This window comes from Alosa alosa, chromosome 18 (assembly GCF_017589495.1).
Source record: "Alosa alosa isolate M-15738 ecotype Scorff River chromosome 18, AALO_Geno_1.1, whole genome shotgun sequence".
Classification (NCBI taxonomy): domain Eukaryota; kingdom Metazoa; phylum Chordata; class Actinopteri; order Clupeiformes; family Clupeidae; genus Alosa; species Alosa alosa.
In genome coordinates, this window is record NC_063206.1 from 22,159,852 (window position 1) to 22,182,029 (window position 22,178).

The 22,178-nt window shown below is 40.6% G+C and overlaps 1 protein-coding gene across 2 annotated transcripts in view; it reads left to right on the forward strand.

Moving 5' to 3' along the window:
* The window catches only part of LOC125311390 (CUB and sushi domain-containing protein 1-like), a 300,533-nt gene that overhangs the window by 73,738 nt on the left and 204,617 nt on the right, over positions 1-22,178 (forward strand). For both annotated transcript variants that reach the window (XM_048269385.1, XM_048269386.1), the window contains exon 2: positions 4,854-5,070. In XM_048269385.1, coding sequence (XP_048125342.1) covers positions 4,854-5,070 — 217 coding nt within the window. The remainder of the gene's footprint in view (positions 1-4,853; positions 5,071-22,178) is intronic.

The window sequence follows — 22,178 nt, forward strand, 5'->3', positions numbered from 1 at the left end:
AGGCTAGGGCTGTAGAGAGCGTATGATTCTCAAGTTTCAACAAGTTTGTTTACCATCCATCAGAATGACTTCGAAGCTGTTATATCAAGTTAAAAAACTAGCATGGAGGCCTTTCAACAACATACATGTACATTGTTTTTTTAGCCTTGCCAAACGCAGTCACAAAGCATTTTTGGCACTCAAAACTACATATTTCGCCTTTAATGCCATTTTGTGTCACCCTATGCAATTATATAGGCATGCCCAATCTGATTAAATGCATTATTAACAGAGACACAGCTGACAGATACATCTATTTTTTGTAGCTCTATTTTACTGCAGTGTGATAATTCTTCCAACATTCCAACATTCTTCCTTTCTTTGTTGTTGAAGACAACAAAGCATTAATCATGAATGTCATTTTTAATTTTGTGTATGAAATTATGAGCCTGTTTTTCTTCCCCAGTGTAAACCATTCCAGTGCGTGACCCCCACTTTGGTCTTTCTCTCAAAGAAATGAGCAGAAACCTGGTGAGCACCAACATGGTGATAACACCTATAAATCAATACCATTGGTAGGACAATTAAGATGTAGTTCATCTTTCAGAATACAAGGTTAGTACACAAGGGCAGACTCACATGCAGGGCAAAGAATCCAATCCATAAATGTATTTAATTTGCAATAAATCAGAGCTTTGCTGAGCAGACAGATGAATTGAATACTTCATCATAAAAAAAAATCCCAAATAATGCATTATGCAACATTATTTTGTAAATTTGATTTGCAAGAAATTCACAGTACAGATATTAGCGAAAGTACAATCTGTGAGGTTAAAGTAATTTTTGTTGATCCTGTCGACAGTCAACAGATGTTGCAGTTGTTATGCATCGCTTTCTCTTTTTGGACACACATAAGAAAGTTATTTAGCAAGCAATGCTTGCAATCTGCTTCATAAGCCACAACCTTGTTGTGAACATGCCTTGGTCTCCCATTAATCATCAAGTAGCGCAATCTTGTATTGTGTCATATTATCATTATCTGTAATCTTTCTTGACCTCTCTCAGAATGACAGATACCATAACAGCTTAGGCCACATTACAAAATCACACTCTCATGGGTATTTCTGGCATCATTTTACCTAAACTCAATATCCAAAAAGCATTATAAACATATTTACCGGTATACATGTTTATAAAGCATTTATACCACATCATAACATCTGACATATCTATTTAAATATGTATAAATAGACATGACTGCATTTATAAGGCATTGTGATGTTGTATAAGCACTACCCAACTAATGTTATGACTAATGCTGTGACAATCATCAGGATAATATATGACATCTGCCATGACATCAATATGACTTGATTGTGTTTGTCTTATGACAAAGGGGTCATGTTCATGGGTAGTGTTGCCCACTTTATTAACTTACTCATTGCTCACGAACAAGTGATGAACAAATTCCCAACTAAATCCTATTTTGTTGACACAGCAGCATTGGCAGGTTGCCGAGCTTTTAAACCTACAGTTTGAACAGAGCCAGCGTCATCTGATCACAGTCTGGATGTTTTCAGCCATATTTTGTGTACTCATCGAACATCAGCTGTTTGGAGAGATGGTTTACTCCATCTGTGTTCGGCGAGAGTAAAAATATAATTATCTAGAATTTGCTGTCATGCTGTCACAAAGCATGTACATTTGGGCAAAGTTTTTTTTAAAAGTTGAATTACTTGTAATTGATGCTCAATTTTTACATTTTAGGGACTTGCAGATTTGTATTTAGCTGTGTAATCCTTTCCTGCATTATATTGGCTACACAATATTTATTTTGCTAAAGATTGTACATAAAGCTTGAGGGGTTTCAGCGTCAATTTCTCCTTAAGAAAGTAGCCCTCATTAACCTCTCGCATGCATCATTGATTGCTAATTTCCTGTGTGATTGTTACAGTTCACATTGGATTGGAAATGCGTTTTTAATGGGTTAATTACTGTCACTTCATAACATTGCATGCAGACTTAAATGGAAGTAAGATGAGGTTGTGAAGTTATTCACAACAACAAATGAATTGGTGAATTGGCTGATGAACACTGATTGGCGACAGTGGTGTTGTGACTATGGAGACTTTTTGCACTCCCCAAACAAATCAACATGGCTGCTCCAAACGTCCAGATCTTGTTAGCCCATTTGTGTAGTGGACGCGATGCATGCAAATTACTTTTGTGACCAACATTGCATGAATATAAACCATACCTCTCCGTGTTTCTGAGGGGTTGCCGCAAAAAGAACCCATTGACAAATATGTTTGTGCCTATGTATACACAGACAGTTTGCAATCAATTATATTGACTGGAATATGGTCCTTATTGGTGGTTCTAACTTTGATGCTGGATGTGTTTGATTGTGCACCAGCGTGGCTCACTGGATAAGCAAGGTGGCATTGCGGTGTAGAGTTTTTGTTGCCTTTTTTCTGTTATTTTATGTAATTTATGATAGTGAGAGTAATTATGATATGAATTTGTCATAGGACTTAATATATGTCTCTTAGTTATATACAGTAGTAACTACCTTCATACAGTACAGTAATATTCTGGGCATTACACACGCCATGTATAAACTGAGAGTTGTATGCAAATAATAATAGTAATAATAATAAAATAAAGTCTATTGACTGTACCCATAGCTACAGTGCCCAATAGCCCAATAAATCAGAATCAGATCATGCTTTAATCAGGAAGATGGATGAAGAAAATAAATGGATTCCCATGTATAGCCAGCCCCCTTGTATTACTAACCTCATGAAGAAATTTAGCAAAAACAATGTATAAACCTTGGTCAATGGGCTGGAAATTAAAGTAGCCAATATGTAGTGGAACAGAATATACCTCCATAAGCAGTTATATTGGGTTAGAGTGAGGGTCTGAACACTGAGGGTCAATGTACTGTTACATACTTAAAATGATGGTGTTACACACCAGTAACAATGGCAATATAACATAAACTATAACTGAATTTTTATTTATATTGATTGTATTTATTTTTCTTAAATATCTCATACAAATTGATGATGAGTCCACAGATTCAAGTTTTAGCCTCAGTAAGTCATTTTTGGCAAGTCCCTCCACTCGGCAGTCATATTGTAATGCTTTTTGGGCACTTATCGGGCATCTATTTTGGCAGAAATGCGCATGTGCAAGGCTTTACGACACCAACCTTGCTCCAGCGGCGAGAACACAACTCTTGATTGGCATGATGTATTCACAACACAGCACATGCACAATATATTCACATGTCGAATTGTTGTTGTTGAAGGGGTGGGATATGTGTAGACAACTGCCATTACAAACTAACCCCATGCATTTCTATGGAGGATTTTTTGAGTGCTGTGTCTCCTCATTAGAAAGTCTCTGTGTTTGGCAAATGACCCTAGTCTTTTGGTCACCAATACAAATTCTGTTACTGTTTTTGTGAACAGTTTCTTTTTGTCACTTTCCCCCCAAAAGTAGGACAACTTGAACTTCCTATAGTCAACACACGCCTTTGATCAACACGTCGTATGGTCTCATCCTCATGACAGAGGTGTTTGCTTCTTCTATTTCCTCTGGACTTTTCCACTCTCCCGTAGCATGCCTAGACGGATCCCACGTGTATCCGAACGGCCTCCCACTGCGCTTGCTTCAACTAAAAAGCGTTGTCACAAACATGCATCGTCGCAACTGAGTCTGGGCTGCGCTGGGACCAAAGCCATCAATGTCCTCTGCTCAGAAAGCATGCTGTAGAAATGTCACAACATGCAAATAGACTGTGCTCTCATTTGCATACAGAGGACACAAAACACAATCCATCTATGGTGGTAAATGCTGTTAGGTAGAGGGATACACCCCATTAATATAAACTTGTAGTTGCATCTCTTTGTTAACAGTGGGCTTTTGGTAAATGCATCTATCACAAGCAAACAGATTCTTGACCAACAATTGTAGCTATTTCAAGTTTAAATTCCTTCGACTGGATGAAGACCTATAGATCCTATAAATGTCAGTACTTTCAACACATCCATACACTGCACACATACACTTTCTTTTTGGTCCCTTTAGTTGATTGTTCTCTAACCTCTTCTATGGTTTACTGTTGGGCAAGCTGTTGTTGACATAGTAGCTTCTCTTCCATACAAGCAAACATTCTTACCTACTTAAACAGTTAGGCTACTTTTCCAGATATGTGTAAGGGACTTAATATAGGGAAATAATACAGTATTATGCAGCATAAGCAGCATTACTCAGTGCATGTTTCTGTGATGTACTCCTGGGACCATTTCTCCAGGGGGCTGTGTAGCTTGGACCTCACATGTTGGTTTATTTGTGTTACTTTTAAAAGTGGAGAATGTTTTAAAATTAGTCCTTTAAATCTGAGTCAAATATATTAGGTCAAAGCGTTTTGGAATTTACAAAATAGGAACTCTTTCTTGATGAATGTACTGAAGGAAAATTCACTGACTTACCTTTAATTGCCAGCCTGTGTTTTCCTACCCCATTAACAATTAATGCTGGAATTATTGACTAGAATTCCTCAAAGTAGTTTCGGTGTAAATAGACCCACTCTCAGCACAAAGTTGCTTCAGGTTGTTGGTTTTGAGAATTGAACTCTCTCCTTTGCAAAGGTTTCCAGGAGAAGAATTATGTTTCTCAAACCAAAATTCTGTGTGCAGTTATTCTTTTGCATTGTAATTGTGTTGGATTTTAATTTAAATGATTTCTCATGCCTGTGTGATGTCAATGCAAAATGTATGCAGAGGTGCTGTGTTCACAGGTGCTGTGGCATTGTGGAAAGCTAAAGCTGTGGTTTAAATGTTGGTGTTTTGTCATCCTTGCAGGTCAACCTTGTGGCGGCATAGTGCAAGGTCTCAATGGAACCATAGAGAGTCCAGGCTTTCCCCATGGCTACCCGAACTATGCTAACTGCACCTGGATCATTGTGACAGGGGAGCGGAACAGGATACAGCTCTCCTTCCACACCTTCGCTCTAGAGGAGGATTTTGACATCGTCTCCATTTATGATGGACAACCACTGCCTGGCAACTTGAAAATGAGGTGAGATCTCGCCTTCATGTCCTATGCACTGAAGTCTATTATGGGTTTGGCTATTCATAACAGACACACACACACACACAAACACACACACACACACACTCTCACACACACACACACACACACACACACACACACACACACACACACACACATACACACGCCAACACAGCTGTACACCATGGTTTATGATAAACTTCAAAATGATTTGTAATCTCAGTAGAATGTTTACATATGTATCAAGCTTGAAAAATGTCCTACGATTCAGTTTGGCATTATCCACAGTATATGTTGGAGTAGACAGGTTTGTGCTTTTATTGCCATGGTCCTGGAAAAAGCAAAAAAACCAACAACAAAAAACCCCAAACAATTGTGCACCTTGTTTCCCAACTCACCCCAACACACACACTGAGCCTGTACATTTGTAACACCTGTTTTCTGCTTTTTCTTGGATTACTCGCATCCGTCCAGCATGCTGCCGAAGGTGCATCTGCGAAGGCACAAAAACATCTTTGAGCCGTGCCAAGGTTGCACTTACAACTTTTGAGGAGTGCCATTGGGCTCCTGATGGGCAGTGCAGACGCACAGGGGCCTGTAATGGAGTGGACGATCAATAGGCGGGGGTGGGGGTGCAGTAGCTTTGAGTGAAAATGGACGGCCTATAATTAGAAGCAGGGTGCTTTTAAATGTCAGATGATTAACACATGGGTTTGCATAGGGATAGCCTCCAAGGGAAGGAGGATAGATAGGAAGGCTAATGATGCTTGAGATTGTTGTGGCAAAACAACCTTTCAAATTGTTTAAATCTCTTTTTCTTTCTCGCTCACCAAGAGAATGGTTGCAAACGTGTGTCATTGGGAGACGGAGAGTTTGACCCTGACAGTGGTATTTAGTCGGAGTGCCTTTAAAGTGGGTGATGCAGGTTTGACGCGGGTTGCTGTTGTCTCATGAGGAGAGGGGGGAAGATGTATGGAGGCTTTGCTTAGGCTCCGCTGTTGCATTTGTTCCCATTACAAGAGCCGCAGTAATGGCTCTGTCTAAGTGGACCATTTGCCATCAACACACAGAGTTATACAGACACTTAAACACACGCGCACGCCCGCACATACACACACACACACACACACACACACACACACACACACACACACACACACACACACACACACACACACACACACACACGCATGCACACACAAACACACACACACTCACACACGGTGAGAGAGACTGAAACAGCAAGGAGACTCAGCCATTCTCTTGTCATCTCCCTGTAACTGCACAAAGGGCTTCAGAGAGAGAGAGATGCAGTATTGACTAAAAAAGAAGTCCACACGCAAGTATCATCGTGAAGTTGCAAATCTTCGCTGAAGAACATGTCACCGTAATATGAGGATGCACAATGAGGAAGGAATGTCTTACAGTAATTGTGACAGACTAAAAAGGACAAAATGGTTGTGTGTTGTGTGTGTGTGTGTGTATGTGGGGGGGAGGTGGGGGGCTGTCAGAGTGCCACTGAATTAGCTGGAGACGAGCTGTAAGTGAATGTCGCAGACAGCTAATGTGCTCTGATCGGAGAGGGAATGCATTTAGAGGGAAGTAACCGACAAATAATGCATATGCTTTGGCAGAGACTGAATCATCCTAATTAGGGATAGTGGCAACACACAAGTGCCTGCATTACTGTAAATTATGACCCTCGTAGCCAAGTGCATCCGAGTAGGCCGCTTCCCCCCAGTGAGGGATCGGGCCCTATTTGCGGTATGTGGAACACCAAACAATGTGTTTTCAGTTGCGGGAGATATTTTTGCCACAGCCGGGGAGTGTCTGATCCATAAGCCGGGTATGGAACATTGCGTTGTTTCTGGGGAACATTGGATGGAGAGGAGGGGCATAGGGGTTGGGGGTTGTTGGAATAACAGATAGAAGTTTTCCATCATGTATTCTGTGTCTGAAAACATATTCTGCATTCTGTCTGTATCTCCTGTGCTGTTTGTACATAAAATAAGCCATCTTTCTGAATTTTATGTTACTCCATCTCATTAATTCTCTATTCACAGGCTGTTCACATAAGCTTAATGAACTTCTTATTGCCATTTTAAGTGGTTTTGAGGAGAATAAAAAAAACTGCTAGAGGGTGTTAAAAACTCTTTGCCTCTCTGTCCTCTTAGAAAGCAAGGACTGAATTGGTGTTGCCATCATAAAAAAGGGGATGATTGCATGAAATATCACACAATTCAATCAAGTAATTACAGTAAGTCATCTTTGCGTTGTCTTGATCATCTTCTTTAAGAGGGCGATTATTCGCTCCCATCCTCCAACGGTAGTGGAACGTGAAGTGCACATTGTGGTGTAATAGTATGTATAGAGTTAATGTTAACTGTAATATATGTCCTCATAAATTAATTACCTTTTGGTCGTAATCCTCTTAGGAAATCTTTAAATAAGATGACATCATACAGGAAAGGCTTTTGAAGAGAGGTAGTGTGGTTTTGGGTGAGTTTAATAGTTTTGCAAAAGTACTTGAGAGACGATTGGACCTCATATCTAAAATAGTTTTTTTGTGAAATTATGAAATAACTTTTGCTCACAAATATTGTTATATGAAATATAGATTGTGAAGCTGGACATTGATGATGAAATGCTGAAGTGTGTTTTTATTGCTCTAAAGAAAAGCTTGATCTTTTGATACCACAACATAAATACGTGTTCTTCATGAATGGTTTAATATTATGATAATGGGATTCTCTATTTATGCTAATTAAACACAAAGCATTACCAGAGGGCTGGGAGCATTGCACTGAAAATGAGCATTCAGTCTCCAGCGAGCATCCCGTGGACTGCAGGGGAGCTCTGCGTTCCTTAGGAGTCACACACACACACACACACACACACAGGCTCACACACACACACACACACACACACACACACACACACACACACACACACACAGGCTCACACACACACACACACACACACACACACACACACACACACACACACACACACACACACACACACACACACACACACACACACACAGTGTCTCACACACACACACACACACAGATTTGTGCATCATGGCCTAGGTGTGCACAAGGTGTCAGTTCGTGACACAGAAGCTCTGCCAGGTAGAAGAAAATCCGGCTGCTCATTGTGTCTTGGCTCCTTTGTGGCTCTCTGCACTCAGCAGACGTGTGAAAAGAAAGGCCACTCACCAGGCACCTGATTCTCTCTCTGAGCAGCAGTGTTTCGCCACCACAGGGTGTCAGTGCAACGCCGGCTCCCCCCACCTCCTTATGTTAATACTATGCACACATCATACATGCATATCAGAGTAGCCCACATTCTCAAAGAAAATGGGACATGCACTGTTAACCAGTGACTTGAACAAATCCAGCACGTCGCCGAGAGATTCAAGCTAGCTGAACTAAGAAAGCGCTGCTAGAATGCCGGTCGGAATGCCGCTCCTCTGCCTGCCTTGCTTGTCTTCTCTCCGCGCTTTGATAATTCTATAAGCTGCTTTATACATGCTCAGAATATCAAAAGTTTTGCACAATTTCTGAGGGTCGCAAAGTTGTGACAAAAAAGGAGACGAGTATTGGGGGTGTTGAGGAGGGGATGTGTGTGTGTGTGTGTGTGTGTTTGTGTGTTTGTGTGTGTGTGTGTGTGTGTGTGTGTTGGTTGTGTGGTGTGTGTGTGTGTGTGTGTGTGTGTGTGTGGGTGTGTGTGTGTGTGTGTGTGTGTGTGTGTGTGTGTGTTTGTGTGTTTGTGTGTTTTTGTGTGTGTGTGTGTGTGTGTGTGTGTGTGTGTGTGTGTGTGTGGGTGTGTGTGTGTGTGTGTGTGTGTGTGTGTGTTGTGTGTGTGTGGTGTGTGTGTGTGTGTGTGTGTGTGTGTGTGTATGTGTGTGTGTTGTGTGTTGTGTGCGTGGGTGTTGGGGAAAGACTAAGCCAAATCGTCAACCTGTTTGCACAGGAAGGCAGATGTAGATTTATACGTGTTGGGGGCTGCACTGCGGAGGGCAATAAGGGGCTGAGCTATGGCGGCAGGTGCTGCACAAAACAGCCCGCTGGAGGAGAGCGCTGCTTGGCACCTGATATGAATATAAGGTCGCCGGAGGAGTCATCCAAAAGAGAAACTTCCTGGCCAACACTGGGGACGGTGACCCGGGCTGACGGATAGGAAGCATTACACGGCACAGCTTTTCTGCGCGCCCAGCACCTGCTATAGTACATATGCCGTCCTCTGAGGACAAGACTGCTCATTGCCTCTCTGCTTTCGGAAAAAAAAGAAGGAAAATGATGCGACTCATAATGGAAGTTGAGACAGAGGGCGCAGGTGAAAGTGAGTTTATCCATGCATTGAAAAAAACAAAAATCACACACACCTACACACACACACACACACACACACACACACACACACACACAGGGTTCAGGGTTTCAGGGAGACCTTGTGTAGTGAAGCATGATCAGAGTTGACATAAAATATTGTTTTTTGATGATTTGAAGGTAGACAGGCTTTCATTTTAATAGAATGAAAAAAAGTGCATAAAAAGAAAAAATAAATCCATCACAATGCAACATTCCTTGCAACAGTGAACAAGCAGACTGCTCTCTTCATCAGCCTTGAAAAGCTTGCTAGACATAGGCCTGTGTACCTTGTCTCCTTGAAGATCCTGTGACAATTTGACCAATGAGATTTGAAATAAAAAAAAATAATTCCATTTGATTTTGGGACATAAAATAATTTGTCTTGTGATATCTTGTGCTTCAGATATCAGTTCCAACGCAGATGAAAGCATAAAAACTTCTAATCAAAATGATTCTGTAGAGTGAGCTGCTAACCTGGTAATGCTTTGAGAATTTAATAGACCATTAGCTTGGTTTAACAAGAGCTGGTTCAATGGTCTCTTTCTTGTGAATGACGGCCGTAGACAAGGGTGGAATCAAAAGTTTTGCAAAACCCAAGGGGTGAGAAAGTAGTTAATTAGCAAAGTAGCACAATTAAAGGTTCATTAATCCAATTAAGTTTGGAGTTCAATGCAGAGGAAGACAGTTATCCCCCAGGAGAGAGAGATAGATAGAGACAGAGTGAGAGAGAGAGAGAGAGAGCGGTAATTCTCATCCATAATGGATGTTTGTTGTGTTATTGGTGATCCTGATATAACTTGGCATGCTGCGTTCCCTATACTACCGCTTGGAGAGAAACTTTGCATGACTGTTGAAGAGTTTTGCGTCGTTTCACAGGGCTCAAACTGCTGTGACAGCTGACTGACCTTATCCCCAGGGAATACTGCATTGCTGCAACTAGTCTGTAGGTGGGCACTAAACATAGGGTCTGCATTTGTTGACATTAACACACATTACCGCAGTCATTCTGTCATTTCTGTTTGAAAATTCTAAATGAATATATAAATTCAAGAGTTACATTTGCGTCAGTACAATCCTGAGTCACCATGTGAGTGTTGCTTACTAAGGGTGGAGTTGGGGATTGTGGGCATATTTACTATTATGTTTTTTTTTTTTTAAATTTCGGGGAATATCCTAGTCCTTCGTTGTAATTTACCAATAACTGTCAGTTATACACACTCACAGTTATGGGCCATTCCAGTCATGCTAATTACTGACAAATTGCCATGACGCCATTGCAATTATGGTGAATGCTGTTGAGGAAGTGACACTTTTTTTTTCTATTTGTTGGAGATGGAAATGATCAGATTGCTATAAATGTATTCATTGAATCTGGTGTTCTCTGTGGACTGGGCACAGATTTATTATCAGGCTGTACTGTATGAACATACAGTATGTGTGGTTAATTAAAGAGTCCGTTCTACGTCACAACATTACACACAATACTGTGTTAAAATGAAACAGGAGACATTTGCCTAATTTGTTCTGTTAGAGGAAAAAAATAACCTAGACTTTGACAACTGTATGTTAGTCATGTGGTGCAGCACACTTTTTAATTTTGTTGGTTCATTTTGTTGAATACTTAGCTCTTAGCTAACATCTTGTCACCTTTGTAGCAGCACATATCACTGGTTTGTCTCCGAGAGTGAATTTATCTTTTGTATGCTGGCAATGGTGAGTCAGAAGTGCACAGAATTTGCCACTCGGGTGGCACGTCGCTAGATTGCTACTCTCCTCTGACATTGGCAGTGCATGAAACAAAGGTTTCTTCAAGAGTGAAGAAAAATCTGTAGCTTGTGCCACATTTTTAATTACTTCTGTCACATTCGGTTTGGTACAGACCTTAGAAATTAGTGATCACAAGCAGTGACATTTGTGTTTTAGTTTACTGTTTAATATTTTAAGGTATGATGGATGCATAACAACAGAAATTGCTGTTGTCCTGAATTCATTGTTTTTAAAGGTACACAATGAAATTATGTTACTTGCCATAAAGATAGTATTATAACCTCAAGAACATCTTGCTTTTCTGTAGTCTAGTGTTTGAAGTCCCACATACTTTTAGAATACAGTGTGTTCTCACTGTGACCATGACAAGACTCAACAGAATTGTCATGTTGACTCCCTGGTTATTTCTTAATGCATTTGAGAGGAATTGTGTAAAAGGATATGTCTTACCTCAGGATTCAATGATCTATACGATGTACACAGATTTCAACCAGTACCAACAGGCAAGAAATAGTGCTATGCCAAGAGAGAACCTGGGAAAATGGCTTTGAATCGTCTGTTTTGATATTGGTTACATCTTAACAGATCTGTCACACACATCAGCATAATTTCAAAATTGTTTGGGTCTGTTTAACAACAATCTTTACAACATCCTAGCAGACTGGTGTCATACATATGTCATTTGAGTGATAATAACTCAAATAATGATAATGAGTAGGATATGGCCTGGTACAGGTCAGGGATATCCTCATGCTACTATTAGGGCCTCGACGATGGCCACGAGTGTGATATCGTTTTAGACATCAGTTCCACTACCGACTCTAAAGACACCAGATTGCATTTTCTTTCTTTCATTTGTTTTATTTGATTCAGTCTCTGCTCCAAAAATAGTTCCAACCAGAGTTCAGTGTCAAACGTTGCCAAGTAACAAATTCTGTCACTCTCAACTCTCAAGTTCAGAATGGCTTCTGTGCATATCAAATTGTGCGCTCACCAGTCTTTGTGTTACTTTGTAACTTTGCTAATTTGTACATTGGCCTTCTGCATTAGCCCCCTTTCCTCATTTAAAACCAGTCAAACCTGTCTGACATTCTACTGTCTCCTAATAATAAGTCCAAGTGGGGTTTTGACAGGATGCCCCCACTGATGGAATGCCTCTTGTCCAAACAGATATGTAAGGGATAATGTATAGAATGCGAACCAAACCCCGACACGCCAGCTTTGCCCTGAAGGGACTTATTTTCCCAATAATGACCGGCGTTCTATAGCCTACATTATCCCGCTTATTATTATACGGCTACTTGCCAAAACGAAAAAATAAACTTGTTTCGTTGTGGCTTTTGCTGAGAAACAAATAGTTCGCAACACACTCTGTACTTGAATCAAACGTTCTTTAGAACACAGCTGATCAACCGTCTGCCTTCACTTTTCAATGAAAATCCGCCATTGATAGCGATCATTATTTGGAGATCCTTAGACGAAAATAATGACCTGTAGAACTTTGGGAAATCCCATTCAAGTCAATGAAGCGTTCTACTTGTATTCTGAAGAGCCGTAGAATAAGTAAGGGATAATGTATAGAACGCCGGTCATTATTGGGAAAATAAGTCCCGACAGGGCGAACCGGACCGGTTTTGTTCCGCCCTGAAGGGACTTATTTTCCCAATAATGACCGGCATTCTATACATTATCCCGCTTATTCCACGGCTACTTGCCGAAACGAAATAATAAACTCCCCAGGATATGACTTTAGCCTACATAGCCTAGCCTATTTTTTACCGTTCATCGTGGCATTTGCTGAGAAACAAAGAGTTTGCAACAACACACGCTGAACCTGAATCAAACATTCTTTAGAACACAGCTGATCAACTGTCTGCTTTCACTTTTGAATGAAGTTCCAGTCCTTGCATAGAGATATGAAAGACCTGAATTAGAAGCACAAACTCTGTTGCCATTGACAGCGGTCATTATTTTTTTCTGAGGTCCTTTCCTCGAAAATAATCACCGCTAGAACTTTGGGATATCCCATTCAAGTCAATGGAGCGTTCTACTTTCCTTGTGAAGAGCCGTGTAATAACAATAATTGTCACCCGGAGAGAAGAAATACTCTTTTTTGAATGGCTGGCGGGGTGGCTTCTAATTCTGAATAACTGGACACCTATGAAGTAGATCTGGTAAAAAAAAGTTTGATCGCCGTTCTATATCAATGGTTATGAATGGTAACTATAACAACGATAGTAGGACGACGGTTGAGCCTGGAGGCCGGCTTCGCAACAATGGAATCAACTGTAAACAAGCTACAGTAACTGTCCATGCTATCACTGTTATAGGGCCAACGAAAGTTGTACAACAAGCCGAACTAGTGAGCTTCTTTTTAAACGGAACCGCGTGTTTCCTTTGCTTTACAGTGGCAACTCCGCGGGAGTGTCCAGTTATACATCTATGTTCTATTTTACCACGTCTGCTCACGGACCACTTGGGCTAGCTTGCGGACCACCAGTGGTCCCCGGACCACACTTTGAGAAACACTGCCTTACATAACGGGTCCTAACTGACCCAATTTCTAATAGCAGAATATCTTTACTGTAATTCAGTGTCATTCTTGCTAGAGTTGTATGCAAAACAGTTAAGATAAGGGTGTTTGGGCTACAAAGTTGAATAAACAAAGTTGGCCTTGCTTCTTTTGTTGCATCTTTTAGTTAATGATGTTATGGGTTGTGACTTGCCACCACCATGTCATGGTACTACCAATGTTTGGGTTTGTATCCTGGACCTAGTTTGTCTTTCACATCTGGTAAGCGAGGTAGAGCAATACGGTTATATCTATATGTGACATGATCAAATCACCTGTTAGTATTAAGTAAGTTAAATATATGTAGCAGTGAGGACATAAAGGTATATTAGCAGACTCATTGGGTGGCTTTGACTCCTCCTAGGTCAAATAGGGTCTCATGTCACACTGGGAACTGCAGAAAATTCAGAAAATTGGAATTGTGGGGGTATGTCTGGGAAAGGCAGATTACCATCACAGAAAAGAAAGAAAAACTGAGTGTGACGAATTTAACAAATTAAAAACCCACCATGGCTGCTGTGAAAAAGAACAGAGCGAAATGCAACGGCTGACCCAGGAGGGGTTCTAATCTGGCGTCAGTCCGAGTCTGACCTGCCGTCGCCAGACCTGCCTCAGACCAGGGCCCAGCCCCATCCACAGTCACCTGCCATCTAGGGAATGGAGTGAGGGATGGATTGGACCGGCAGATTACAGAGTGCCATTTCAGTGCCAAGGATGAGAGCCCAGACCATTACTGTAATCGCATAAAAGCCTTTTTTCAGTCTGTGTGTGTGTGTGTGTGTGTGTGTTGACCTGGGAGCTTTGTGTTAATGACCACAGCAGTGCAAACACAGATGATTAGCGGTCTGGATTCACAAACTAATGTGTTGAAGGTAAACATGCAGAAAAGGTTGAAACTATTCTAACAGTAATTAAGTACTTGTGGCTCCAGTTGGTTGAGTGTAGTCCTTTGCGGTCCTTCACCCTAAGTTTTTAAGCCATCATAAATGAATCAATGACTGTCTTTAGCACTCAAGGACAAAGTAGTTGCATGATGCATGTTAATGCCATCTTAAAAGGGTTATTCGTCCTTGTAGGGAATTTCCTTTTAAGCCTCTTTTTTTTGTCAGAGTCTGAAATGTCCTCCCTTTGTTTTTTATGGACGTGTTATGTTGCTCGTATGAGCAATTTGGAAGTGGGGAAAGTCCTACGTTTGAGTGATAACGTCACTCCTGAACGTCTGTTGAATTCAGAACAACCCACTTTAAAGTGGGAGCCCTTTGAAAGCTTCAGAAGAACATCTTGACGTTTGAAAGTGAAAGCTGAAAAATGTACTGTTGTTGTTCCATGCACAAATAAGTCATGTCATTGTTTATTGACAGCATACTTATAAGTGCAGGTGATTGTCATGTAAACCAGTACTTCCTAGTTTACTTTTGTGTACACAATGTTAGACTTGTGGCTAGCTAGCCTATAAACATTACCAACGTTGTTAGTTCTTGTTGTCAAGTGAATGCTCTCAAAGCTCTAAAGTGAATGCCCTCAAAATGGAAAGTTCTGAAATGGGAACTTTTCCAACTTACCAGTTGCATGAATGCACCATTATTCTCAGAATAAAACCATGTCCATCAGCGTTCTAGAATTGTAGAGTTCTTTTGAACCCCTCCAAGATCAGAATAAAGCAAACAAAACAAAAAAAGAAAGAAAAAAAGTAATACAGTTAGTTAACTATGAGGATAAATTTTTGGACAGGCTTCAAATTGTAAAACTCCTGAATGGATTGGGGGGGTTGCACCATCTCCCTCTCACATGACTCACAGCTCAGTCTCATCCCACTGTGTAACGTCGTTTGCAGTTCTTTATCAAGCTTGACTTTCCCTTTGTTGCCTCCCTCCACAACACCCCCCCACCCCCACCTGTTCTCCAACGATACCCCTCCCCTGTTAGATGTTCCTCTATGTGCCTGATAAAATAACCTCACCATTATGGAGTGACAATCCGGAAGCCCCCAAGATGAGACACACTTTTATCGCCCCCGAAACCCCTCAGCAGTGCTCTCGCTTTTCCGTGAGTCGGCCGGCATCAAACCGGCACGAGTGACGTGAGTTTCCTGTCATGTTTTTTTCCCCCCTTCCTTCCCCTTTTCAGAATTATAATAATGTGAGGACAGAAATGCCACCACAGGCTCCGACGGCTCCCTCACGGGAGAATAATTGCTCCTGGGGTTGCGATAAAGAGCAGAAAGGAGATGAACCCCGTGTGTGCACGCGATGAGGGATGTCACGGAGGGAGACAAGAGAAATATGCAGAGTGCTGAATGATTGTGTTATGGATGTGAATATATATAAAGGCACCTTAATGCCTTGGCTGGGGCGTGTGCAGGAAGAGACAGCTTGTTGATTTGCATCATACAAATTCCTGTTTCGAAAGAAGGATTTTGTTTAGGTAGCTTTTTTTTTTCAATATAGAATATAGAACTGCAGGGCACTACTTCTGTCTTTTTGATAGAACAGTGTTGCCATAGTTGATATATTTCCAACCAATATTACATAATAACCTTAATGACTGGGACATACTGTACATCTTTACGTAAGTGTCTTGGGAAGTGCCTTGAGTGCCTGTCACTTTAAGACGTTCGTGATTACACAGTTAAAAGGCTGCTGATGTGTGGATGCAATTCATAACGTTTTCTACATAGTTAAAATAAAGGTTCGTACTTCTCCTTGGGACAAGCACTTTTGAATTTTTGAAAACACTTTTCCATTTACATCAGGATTTTGCAAACATTCAGTGTCGGAGTCAATAAAATGAGCCCTTCAACAAAATTGACAAGCAGCTGTAAGTAGGCTAAGCATGCTAAATTCGACATCCAAACAGTATTCTAACGTTATTAGCTTTGAGATACTGCTTGATTGTATAACTTAACTTAGTTTAGTCTCTTCAATGTAGCCTACTATGTTGTGATAAGACCTTAGCAGAGTTAACTTAAATGCTTTGAACAAATTTGCGCAGCATGTTCACAATACTAAGCGGATTTAATAGCAATTTAGCCAGACGTCTTCTATGCAATGCTTCTATGTGGCATCAACAATCCTTCAACAATCGTGAATACTTTGTTAAATGCACATGCAGAGGAGGGGCAGCAGGCTACGAGAGAGAGTGGGGCTGGGTAAGGAAAGGCTGCGTGCGTAAAAAGCGCAGCTCAATGGGAATGCAAGGATTTGATCTTATATTTAATTTTAAATAAATTATATTAAACATAGAATATAAATCTGTGGCGGCCGATTTTGATTTCATGGCGCCCCGCCACAGATTAGTCAATGTATGGGAAACACTGCTATAGTCAAGTGAGCAGGGCCGGAGAGGCCACTTTTCAGCCCGGGAGTTTCAGGCCCAAGACCCGCCCACTTTTTTAGTGGCGGTGGAAATTTGATAAATAAGGCAACATTTCAGCTCTTACTATCCTGTATAGTTTTTATTATAGGCTACCAATATTCCACTATTCCACAAGGATAGGTTGATAAGTTTACAAAAACAGGAAGGAAGAAATAAAGCATTTGAAATGTATCCCACAATTCCACTAAGAGGCATATTGAACTACTGTATTGTTTACATGTTTTTTCTGCATGGGTCAGCTATCATGTTGTTGTTTGGTGATTTTCTCCTTTACTACACCCACTTCTGAGCAAACAAGGTATATAGGTTGATCTGTCATAGCCTACTGTTCTTTCTTACATAAAATAACTTTAAATCATATGGTTAACTCTATTAACCTTTCTACTTGTCCCTAGTCATAGCTAATTTCGGGCTCATCATTTTCAGCTGGGGACTGCTGATCTGCTGCTTAGAGGCTACTTTTGTTTTCGGCCTAGGCTACTGCATGCACAGATCAAGCTTGAGTTTTGTTATCAATATTTGCATAATATTTGCAAAGTCTATTAATCGCCATATATATTGGATGATACAAAAAGGCAAATATTTTAATTAATTTAATATGTTGCTTGCGAATAGGTTGACAACGCTACAACGTCCAGTATTAGCCCAATAATTACGCCGCTATAATCATGGCTATCTCTCTTTACCAGTTGCCACTATTCTGTCTTCTTCAAAAAAAAATCTGGAAGCTTGGCATATTTGTCAGCATTTTCCTCCAATACTTTTCGTCTTATTTACCTGGCCTTTTCAGTCCCTTATGGCCTCTTTCTACCATCAATCCTCCCTGACGCTTATACGGTAGGGCCGGCCCGGCTGGTATCTGAGAATTTTTTTTAGAAAAGACAGGCTATGGACCCAACCAATTAACTCTTCTTGGGAGGGGAGAACAACCCATGCAGAGGCTGCGGTGTTAGGCATAGAATGCGAACGTGTGTAGCCAATTTTAAGAGAAGATAGATTAACGTGGCAAATGTCAATATTTTTCCCTCGACCGGCCCAGAAGTGAAGCGGCCCACCGGGAATTCTCCCGATTCTCCCGATTACCCACCCCGGGCCTGCAAGTGAGAATATCAATGAAATAATTTTGCATGAGCAGTAATTGTAGTATTTGGTGTTACCTGGAACCTGGCACGTTATTACTGTGGCTTAAAAAAAAACTGTTTGAACAAAGAAAAGAGATTCAGCCTAACTTTCTAATCTACTATATGTAGTCCTTGGTTTAATGACGATCAGGTTAAACAGGTGGACCGTTTAAGTTACAGTTTTTCACAATTGCTAAAACACATTTTTGTTAACCTGCCACCCTTTTCTCAAATTATAAACACAAATCTAAAATCTCAAACTACATTCCCAAAACTTTTGCTAACCTCTGCAAAGCTAAACAATCGCCTCAAAATAGTTGTACCTGTGCTCAAAACCAAACACTGTCTTCAGATCATCTCACAAAGCAGTCAAAAGGAAAATATTACTGAGCAGTCATTGGACACTACGAAAAAATAGAAAACACAGTGTTCAGGGCAACTCGTATAGCTCCAGGAGTACTTTTTATTGTTTACATTACAGTAAATGCATTTTGCATCTAAAAACAAAACAAAACAAAACAAAGCGAAAGATTTCATAACTCAGTGGATTCAACATTTACTGTAAATCCAGTAAACATGAAGTATTGAGAAAGGGGGTTTGTGTTTGCAGTTTTGAGAAAAGGGTGGAATGTTTCCAATGTTTTTTTTTGGTTACACTTTACTTGACAGTATCGACATAAGAGTGACATGACACTGTCATGAACGTCTTATAAACAAGTCAAAAACGTTTATGACATAACGCTTCTGTTATTAAGTGACATTCGTTTTTTGTCATAACAAGTTAGGATTAGGGTTAGGTTTAGGGTAAGGGTTCATGTGTCATGACAGTGTCATGTGTTCAAAACAGTGTCACGTCACTCTTATGTCGATACTGTCAAGTAAAGTGTTACCTTTTTTTTTCTTTTTGCAATGTGAAAAACAATATACTGGAAAAGGCAGGCATTTCAGTACTGTAAATGAGAAGTACAGTGTACTACAATGTCCCTACAAGCCTAATGTACTCTGAATGCTCTGATAATTTCTCTCCATTGTTGACATGAACCTGCAATGTTCAGCAACCTGTTTACGCTCTGAACTTATATTGGTTGTGTCACATCATTTGAAACAAGTGTGATCAATTTTGAGTAGTTGAATTTAACATATGACATCTGTGCTCTATTTGTGTTTACCTTTTGCCACTTGTGGTTGCCATTATGCATCACAAGTGCATCACAATGCAAAATGTGTCTTATTGCATGAGAATGTGTTTTGCAAAAAGAGTCAAGAAATGTGTGCAGGAAACTGAGAATTTGGTTCAGATAATGGAGTTTAGTGTTTTAGCAATCGTGAAAAACTGTAATACTATCAACCATTAACTATCCAACTAGGAAGCAAATGATCAAGTCAGAGACAGTTGAAAAACTAGGCCTATTCAAACATTTTGATATAGTTAAAGGAACCATATGTAAGATTGTGGCCAAAACTGGTACTACAATCACTTTCAAATGACTGTAGAGTGGTGTATCTCCTTCCCCTCCCCTCTGACTGGCAGAGCTGGCAACCCGGATGCCGAAACACTACTGACTCTGTGATTACTGTAGTAGATAAGTGGAGGGTGGCGCATCAGGCCAAAACACAACATGACAACATCAACATCAGTTGAAGGCGGCAACTTCAATTTTTTAAATGACAATATCCTGGCTGGACTACTATTGTCAGTGATAAAAGTATTTGAAATGAACATGATTTCTTAATGTCTAGTGACATATCAAGGCCATTTTATGATTAATTGAAATACATTTCTTACATACGGTTCCTTTAATGAATAGATCAATTATATCCCAAGACAATTATATGAAATGACACTCTGTAGAAATGTATAGATGTGTTATCAGCACTCATGTTATCGATATAGACTTACTAAAGAAAAGCACCTAATTAGTGTGGTAAATACTTAAAACTGGAAACACAAAACCTTCTGTTGCCTAGATCTTTAATACCATAGTTTGAAGCTTTAGTTTCATGTATGTGTTTCCTTCTCAAAGGCCCTGACACTTGCCTATCTATATCATATGCTTTGTCTGCTGTTGTTTTCAGGCTTCTTATATCTTTCGTTTCTTTCAAGGGTCTCTCTGTAACATAGATTGCAAGAGACATAGAGAGAGATGGGAGAAGAAGACAAAAAAACAGAGAGAGAGAGAGAGAGAGAGAGAGAGAACGCATCTGGGGAACTGGCTGCAGTCAGACTTCCTTGAAGAAAAGAAATGAAACCAATGTTCACCGTTGTATAACTTTTGAAAACCCTAGGGCCTGGCAGAGATTGAACAGTGTAAAAATAATTAGAACACCAGGTGTGGGCAGGATGAGATTGAGGCAGAAACTGTTGACAAACCAGTGCAGCTGTCCTCCTCCCTCCCATGTCCCCTCTCTCTCTCTCTCTCTCTCTCTCTCTCTCTCTCTCTCTCTCTCTCTCTCTCTCTCTCTCCACCCCCCTGCAAACTCAATTTGGGGGTTCTGTTGTGCCTCTGTGTTGACCAGCAGTAAGAATGGCAGCAGTACCCTTTACAAAGACCAAACAACACTAAAATAAACAAATCCCCCTGCTCCAAAGCAAAGCAAAACAAAACAAAATCAACAAACAAAACACCACAAACATTGCCCAAATTCCACCATGGTGTAAACTGGCAGAAATTTGTTTGTTTCTGCACTGAGGAATACCTACAAGATTCTTGGACCAGAGACATGCACAGCAAATGTGAATTAATAATTAAACATTGTGAGAGATCTCTGTTCTCTACTCTGTTGCCTGTGATACGACTGAGAAGAACCTAGAACACTGTGTTTTATTTTTATTGAGCTCTTGGCATGTCACATTTCACTGTCCGTGGGGAGATAATATTAAAACTGCTGGGAGGGATTTAACAAAAGCTGCAGTAAAATCAGATTTAATAATAAATGAGTCTACTGTCGTGGTCAAGGGGAAACATGTAATGGATTCACATACATTCTGTAGTCGCTATGGTGCTTGTAGATGCAGAGCTATGACGTGGGAATTATTAGCCAATCACATTTGCACGTTGGGACAGTGGGGACAGGCTACACTTTCTCTCCTTGGTGTTGAGCCCTGACTTTCTTTAGCTCTAAACCAGATGGCTAACAGTCTTCAGTGGATTGGAAGTTTATCATATGTTCAGTAAACAGGGTCACCTGTATGCCATAAGAAAGTTGATAGTGAAGTAACCTAAGGCAGCTTCTGTGGCTTTGAAGTGACGTTGAGTTTTCATCGCATGGTCATTGCCTTGTCATTGTCATCTCACAAACCGACATTACAAAGTCACCATGGTAACCAATATAGTTAATTTAAAGAAGCCCAAGCCAGATCTTTCCTATCACCTGAATTTTACAAAAAAGAGAGAGAGAAAAGGAAGGAGAAAAGAATGAATAAAAATACAGCTGGCATCTAGTAAATGATCAGCATAGTAGCATATATGAAGACACATTTTAGCAGAGGAATCTCCAGCGAAGATACTTTTTTAATAAACATAGCAGAGGAATGTCACTGAATAGAACTACAATGACAGAACACCTTGTAGTCAGTGTCTTCCTTTCGGGTGGGTGGGGGGGATTAAGTGGGTCAAGGCTCGGCAGGTTCTTTTCTGTCCCAGTTCAAAAAGGAAAGGGTAGTGTGCCTTGTCACAGATACAGCAGGGGCTGGGGAGGGTGTGGTAGCAAGAGACTGTTGGGTATGAGGCTGTCATGAATATCAGGATTGTCGTACTGTGGCTCTGTAGAATTGCACCTCATGCTGTTTCCTCGACTAGCTGCCTTCTTTTCTTTAAGATGGGGACAGTTGGAAGCAGGGAAGCAGGGCCTTTGCTATTCACACATATTCTATTCATCTAATGGTAGTGGATGCTTATATCC